The 7,985-nt window shown below is 42.0% G+C and overlaps 1 protein-coding gene across 2 annotated transcripts in view; it reads right to left on the reverse strand.

Moving 5' to 3' along the window:
• Window positions 1–5,530, reverse strand: part of LOC111758659 (zinc finger protein 573-like) — a 30,694-nt gene extending 25,164 nt beyond the window's left edge. For both annotated transcript variants that reach the window (XM_023587720.3, XM_058279418.2), the window contains exon 1: window positions 5,331–5,530. In XM_023587720.3, the coding sequence (XP_023443488.1) occupies window positions 5,331–5,401 (71 nt within the window). In that variant the 5' untranslated portion in view covers window positions 5,402–5,530. The remainder of the gene's footprint in view (window positions 1–5,330) is intronic.
• Window positions 5,531–7,985: the final 2,455 nt, after the last annotated feature.

Below are 7,985 nucleotides of genomic sequence, written 5' to 3' on the forward strand. Positions count from 1 at the left end.
ATTATGAGAAACTATATGCCAACACACTAGACAACCTAGATGAAATGGGCACTTCTAGAAATGCACAAACAACCTACACTGACACTACAAAAAATATAAGAACTTAACAAATCAATCACATTTAAAGAGATTGAATCTGTCATCAAAAATCTCCCAACAAAGAAAAGTCCAGGACCAGATGGGTTCCCAGATGAATTCTATCAAGCATTTTGAAAAGAATTAATACCAATTCTGTTTAAACGCTTCCAAAAAATTGAAGAGGAGGAAAATTACCTAACACATTTTATGAAGTCAACATCACTCTAATACCAAAGACAGATAAAGACATTACAAAAAAAGAAAATTATGGAACAATCTCTCTAATGAACATAGATACAAAAATTCTAAACAAAATACTTGCAAATGGAACCCAACAGCATATCAAAACACTTACACATCACCACCAAGCTGGATTGATTCCTGGTACTCAAGGCTAGTTCAACATAAGAAAATCAATCAACGTTCTCTACCACATTAACAAATTGAAGGGAGAAAAACACACGATCATCTCAACTGATGAAGAAAAAGCATTCTACAAAATCTATCATCCTTTCTTGATAAAAACACTTCGAAGGATAGGACTAGAAGGAAGCTTCCTGAATATGGTAAATGCATATACAAAAAACCTATAGCCAACATCATACTCAATGAGGAAAGGTTGAACTCTTTTCCTCTAAGATTGGGAACAAGACAAGGATGCCCACTGTCACCACTGTTATTCAACATTGTACGAGAAGTTTTAGCCTGATCAGACAAGAAAAAATTTAAAGGCATCCAAATAGGAAAAGAGGAAGTAAAATTCTCCCTATTTGCAGATGACATGATCCTGTATTTAGAAAATTCTGAAATATCTACAACAAAGCTACCTGAGCTAATAAATGAGTTCAGCAAAGTAGGATACAAGAGCAACATGCAAACATCAGTAATGTGTTTTTATACACTAATACTGAACAATCTGAGGAGGAAATCAAGGGGAAAATTCCATTTTCAATAAACTTAAATACCTAGGAACCAATTTAAAAAAGATGTACAGAACCTATATGAGGAAAATTACAAAACAATGCTAAAGGAAATCAATGCAGACCATAAGAAATGGAAAGACATTCCATGTTCATGGACTGGATGACTAATTATTCAGAAGATGTCAATCCTACCCAAACTGATTTATAGATTCAATGCAATACCAATCAAAATTCCAACAGCCTACTTTACAGATTAGAAAATGCAATGGCCAAATTTATTTGGAAGGAAAAGTGCACCTGAATGGCCAAAAGCATTCTAAAAAAGAAGACTGACACGGGAGGAATTTCACTGCCTGATCTTTAAACATATTGCAAAGCTACAGTGGTTAACACAGCATGGTGGGAAGTGGTTGTAGCTCAAGCACTTGGGCACCAGCCCACCACATGTCCTGGGTTCTCTTCCTGGTATCTCCTAAAGAAGAAGAGCAAGACAGCAAGCTGACACAATGAGATGATGCAATAAGATGATATAGTGAGATGATACAACAGAGAGGAAACACAATGAGAGAGACAACAAGTGGGGAGCAGAGGCGGCTCAAGTGATTGGGTGCCTCCCTCCCACATGGGAGATTCCAAGTTTGGTTCCCAGTGCCTCCTAAAAATAAAAGAAGACGAACAAGAAGCAGACAGTGAGTGCAAATCAACTGGGGGGCAGAGAAAAAAATAAATCTTTAAAAAAACAAACAAATAACAACAAAAAACAGTGTGGTACTGGCATAAAGATAGACACATCGATCAGTGGAATAGAACTGAGAGTCCAGAAATAAACCCTCAACTCTATAGTCAACTGGTTTTTGACAAACCTACCAAGTTCATGTAAACTGGACAAAACTATCTCTTCAAGAAATGGTGCTGGGAGAACTGCATATCTATAAACCAAAAGGTTAAAAGAGGACCCCTATAAAAGAGTCAACTCAAAATGGATCAAAGACCTGGCTATAAAAGGCAGGATCATAAAACTTCAAGAAGGAAATGTAGAGAAATATCTTCAAGACTTTGTGGTAGGTGGTGGTTTCTTGACCCTTACGTCCAAAGCACATGCAACAAAAGAAGAAATAGATAAATGGGACGTCCTCAAAATTAAACACTTTTGCACCTCCTAGGACATTGTCAAAAGGTTGAAAAGCAGCCAAATGAGAGAAAATATTTGGAAATCACATGTCCAGTAAGGGTTTAATATCTGTGATATATAAGGAGATGTTACAACTCAACAATAAAAAGACAACCGGCCTGATTTTAAAATGGGCAAATGACTTGAATAGACATTTGTCCAAAGAAGAAATACAAATGGCAAAAAAAAAAAAAAACACAAAAAACCACACATGAAAAAATGCTCAACATCACTAATGACTAGGGAAATGCAAATCAAAATTATGAGATATCATTTCACACCTATCAGAATGGCCACTATTAATAAGACAGAGAATACAGGTTTTGGGGAGGATGTGAAGAGACAGGAACACTTATTCACTGTTGATGTGAATGCAGAATGGTACAGCCACTGTGAAGGACTTTTTGGCAGTTCCTGAAGAAGTTGAATATAGATTTGCCATGTAACCCTGCAATACCACTACTGGGTATATACCCAGAAGAACTGAGAGCAGTGACAAGAACAGACACTTGCACACCTATGTTCATAATGGTGTTATTCACAATTGCTAAAAGTTGGAAGCAACCCAGGTTTCCATCAACTGATGAAGGGATAGATAAGCTGTGGTGTATTCACACAATGGAATATTATGCAGCTGTAAGAAGAAATGAAGTTGTAAAGCATATGACAACATGGATGGACTTGTAGGACATTATGTTGAATAAAGCAAGCCAGATACAAAAGAACAAATACAGTATGATTGTGCTACTATGAATTAAAGATATTGTGTGGGAAGCGGACTTGGCCCAATGGATAAGGCGTCTGCCTACCACATGAGAGGTCTGCGGTTCAAACCCCAGGCCTCCGTGACCCGTGTGGAGCTGGCCAATGTGCAGTGCTGATATGCAGAAGGAGTGCCATGCCACGCAGGGGTGTCCCCCACGTAGGGGAGCCCCACGCGCAAGGAGTGCACCCTGTAAGGAGAGCCGCCCTGCGCCAAAGAAAGTGCAGCCTGCCCAAGAACGGCGCTGCACACACGGAGAGCTGACACAACAAGATGACGCAATGAAAAGAAACACAGATTCCTGGTGCCACTGATAAGGATAGAAGCGGTCACAGAAGAAGACACAGCGAATGGACACAGAGAGCAGACAACTAGGGGGAGAAGGGGAGAAGAATTAATAATAAATAAATAAATCTTTAAAAAAATATTGTGACATATTATATGATTCCTTTTTTAAAAATGTAAATATTAATTATATTATAAAGATGACATTTGATTAGTGGTTATGTAGGGCTAGGGAAGGTATGCTAAGGATTGTAGAGTTTTGCTTTTTGGAGTAATGAAATAGTTCTAAAATTTTTTGTGGTGATTATTGCACAACATTGTGTTTATACTGAAAGTCACTGCTTATACACTTTAGATAGATCCTATAGTATGTGAATATATCTCAGTAAAACTGCTTAATAAATAAGTAATTGTGTAAGAATAGCCATAAATAGTAGCCATGTAGAGCTGGGGAAACATAAGAGAGATTTAGAGGTGAAGAATTTCCTTGTTTGTCTGTATTTTGTTTATCATTATCACTGAAATAATGAAAACAGTCTAATAATGATTAAAGTGATGAATGCACAGCTATGTGATTATATTAAATACTAATGACTGTATACTTTAGGTGAATTGTATGCTTTATTAAATGTATTAATAAAATTGACTTGTTTAAAAAAAAAAGAAAATACAGTGACCCCAGGTACCAAACTTGCTCTTGCTTCAGGGCTTTCTATAATAAACAGCTGGGAGCCTCAGCACTATGACCCCTTGGACCAGGTCATTCTTTGCTGTGGGTGCTGTCCACGGCAATGTGAGATGTTGAGCAGCATCCTTGGCTTCTATCCACTAGATGCCAGTAGCACCCCCACTCTAAGTTGTAACTAAAAAGGTCTTCAGACACACCCAATTCTCCCCTGCGGGAGAAAATCACATGTAAAGAACCCCTGGCATTGTCTGTCTCCTCTTCCCTGGAAAGTTCCTACTCACCAAGACAGGCGGGCCCAGATTGTCCTCCTAAAATGGCTTCTCCCCATCTCCCTCTCTACTTCCTGTGCCCTCTATCTAAAGAGCCTCATGGCTCCTTTCCTTGCCTCCATTGGGTCTTTGCTCAAATATCACCTCTTCAGTGAGCCTCCCCTAACAGGTTTTAAAAATTGCTCCCCCATCCCTCTTCCTTCTTTAGACTATCCAATTTCCTTGTGTTATTTCTTGTCTATCCCCCATCTTTATCTTGATAAACTGCTAAATATCTGTGCTGAGGACAGGGCATAGCAGACACCACCTATGTTTACTGATCCACAATCACACATCCTGTTTGTTTCCTGCCCCCCACATCTCACCAGGGCAAAGCTTTGTTGACATACTTCATACCTTTCTCCTGCAAAGTACCTGGTGTTACCGTTACTGCCCCAGCACCCTGGCACTGTACCTCACCAACAGGAGGTGTTTACTGAACAAAGGCATTCATACTAGTGCCCTGCCAACTAATTAACCCCATTTGACAGAAGAGGAACCTAAGGCTTAACCACCTTGCACATGTCAATCAGCAAGAAGTCGAAGAGCCTAGAGTACAAGTTGGTCCTTGTCTTCCCTTCTCTTGACAAGCTGCCAGCTAACTGCTTGTGGGCTTTGCGGCTCCCTCCAGATTCTGAAAAGCAGCACCAACTACAAGGGGGAGAGAGGGGTAGGGGTGGGGGCCTAGGGGCAGGTACAGGACAGAGAGGAAAACAAATGGAAAGAGGACAATTACACTCCCAATTAGAGATGATACTGGGGCCTTAAAAAAGGTCGGAGGCTGAGTGTTACTTGTTTTAACGCAATCAGTCCTCACAACGACCCGAGCCCAGGAGGACTGCTATTAGCCCACATTTTATATTAAAGAGGCTCAGAAAGCCGTGGAGTAACTCTCCCAAGGTCACGCAGCGGGTGCGAGGTGGCGCGGGGACGGTCACCAGGTCCACCAGGAAGCCCTTAGCCTGCTCAGGGCCTCAGAGCGGGATCAGGGCCCCCATCCCCTACAACTCAGGCAGCTGCCCACCCCCCTGGACGACGGGGGAGAGGATGGAGGGGGAAGGGGACGGGCTGCTACGCTGCACTCCGCCCTGACACTGGCTGGTTTCCCCCTTACGTGTTTTCCGCCGCCTCCTCCTTAGGTTTTACAAACAAATGTCGAGAAGAGCAATGGCAAAGGCAGCCCATTCCTGGGGTCTCCCCACAGCGCGTCGGCCCCGCGACTTAAAGCAAAGACGGTGAAAACACACGGTCCATCCCCCACTCTCAGCTACTCACGCGCCCACGCCCCCCTCCAGCGGCCATTCAGAGCCTCCCAATCCCGGGCTCTCGCGCCGTTTAACAGACGCGCCCTCAGTCCGCGGGCCGGGGTGCAGATACCCAATCAGGGGCGCCGTCTCGTCTGGTACGAGGAACTGGAGGGATGAGAACTGGACGCAGATTGGCCGTCAGCCCTGTCGTCCTAGCGAACTCCGAGCTTCCTCCTCAACAGCCGCCGGGTCCCTCAGGTCCTCTCGCTGTCTCTCCCGAGGCCCCTGTATCTTCCCTACCTGCGCATCCTCCTTGCAGTGCTTATTTGTGACAACCGCGCTGAGGCAGAACAAGTCATCACTGCCCACCGCCGCCATCTCGTCTCCCTCTTCCCAGAGCACCGAGGAAGAAACGTGCTGAGCCGAGAGAGGAGGAGAGGCCCGGGAAGAGGCGCCGGGGCCCTTTACAGGGCCTGCCCTGCGTCAGTGGCCGCGCCGCGCCCGCCCAGCTCTCGCTCCTTTGGTCCGGGCGGATCCAGGCCCGCTCACCGCCCATTTTCTGTTGGTCGAATGGACCAGCTTAGTCCTGCGGGAGCCTAGGACTGGGGTAAAGAGACGAAATTCCCGGTATCTTAGTAACCAAGTTATTAAAGCCTGTAAGAATATATATAGCATGAAAACCTAAGGGAACGTAGGATTTAATAAAATATTATATATTTCAAGAGAAATGGCTACATTCTATTAAGATTTTTACGGTTTTTAACCTCAGAATAGGAAAATAACAAAAATGATTGGATCAAAAGAAAACACCAAAAGAAAACTGCGACTTTAAGAAATATTTAAGAAGTAGCCGAATGATAGACAATTATAGTAAACCCCACTTCCTCATAACAACCCTACGAGGTGGATAAAGGACTATTATCACTCCCATTTTATGGGTAAGGAAACAGGTGTAGAGCATTTGAGGAATTAGTCCTTGGTCTTTGAACCTGGGCAGACTGACCCTGATACACTGCTTAAAGAAAATGAAAGTATTTGCAATAATATAAAAATTATATAATTATACTTCATGTGGAATTTGGGCTTGGTTTGATATGTCTCTGCTCATGTGGGATGGGTGGCAGGTGTTAAAACAGCAGGAGATTCTGAAAATAGGGAACATTGTTTTTTAAAGGGTATTTAGGAAAAAAGCTTAACAGAATTCAGGCTGTGAAATGTCAAGATCAAATCACCATCAGAGATGCTTTCTCACCAGAGTCAGCTACTGGTGATCCTTACATCCTACCATGTGTGACCATCAGGCATATGGCAGGGCTCTCTCCACAGCCTTGAGCTGCTCCTTTAGCTCAGCCCCTTGGGGGCCTCTTTCCATGCCTCTGTGTTCTGCTGATCCCAAACTCCAGAACCTCTCTCAGACTCCTAGCAACTGTAGGTGAACTCGGAATCCTCTCTCTCGTATGGCAGGGTCAAAAAGGCAGAGCTCCCCTTCTCTGTGCCACTTCCTCTGTCTCAGTTTATATAAGGCCCAGGAAGAGGCAGAAACCTAATCTGTGTCATGCCTCACTGATGTAGTCCTATCAAAAGGGCCCCGCACCCACAGCAATGGATTAGTTCAAACATAATCTCTTTGTTTTTGGGATAAAAAACTTCAACCTGTCACAGAGATACATTGGAGTCATGTGTATTGTTCATGTTCTATTTTTGTGACTTTCCTGTAAATTAGAAATTATTTCAAATTTAAAAATTAAAAAACTATTCTTGATATATCAGAGAAAAAGGAAACTCCTGGAATGAACCCTGGAATGAACCACAGACTGATTTCCTCTTTAGAGACTGCTTTTTACCATAGTTTCCACATGATTTGGGACCGTATCCTAGAACCCACTAAAGGAAAGGCCAACTGAAAATATTTCCAAATTGATTAAGGAAGCTCAGAATTTGTTTACAAGGCATTATTTCTACCACACTGTATATTCACTGCCACGGAAACAGAAAATAGTTGAATTCATCCTCACTAAGCAAATTAGTACCATATTGTGCTGGGTCATTTTTTGGATTTTCAGATTCCCTTCTATTATCCACTAATCTTAAACTTTGCTCAGCAAATACTCTATAAAACACTATACATAAAATTGGGACAAAGTCGACTGGATTCCCTGTAGTCAAGATTTTGTTCTTCATTTTTTAAAATCAATTTTATTGACATATATTTATAAAACATACAATCCAACCAAAGTGTACAATCAATGATATTTGGTATAACAGAGTTGTGCATTCCTCACTTCAATCAATATTAGAGTGTTTTCATTACTCCAATAAACAAACTGAAACCTTTACCCTTTAATAATCACCTCTCAATCTCTCTATCATTCCCCTGCTGTAATAGCTATTCTGTTTCTGTTTCTCTAATTTGTACTTATAGTTTGTATAGATGGAGTCAAACCATATGTAGTAGAAAACATTCTTGTCTTCAGGTCTTGGCCTTTCCTTTCCTGATTATCATTCTTTATGTGTGTAAAATG

This window comes from Dasypus novemcinctus, chromosome 18 (genome assembly GCF_030445035.2).
Source record: "Dasypus novemcinctus isolate mDasNov1 chromosome 18, mDasNov1.1.hap2, whole genome shotgun sequence".
NCBI classification, from domain to species: Eukaryota; Metazoa; Chordata; class Mammalia; order Cingulata; family Dasypodidae; genus Dasypus; species Dasypus novemcinctus.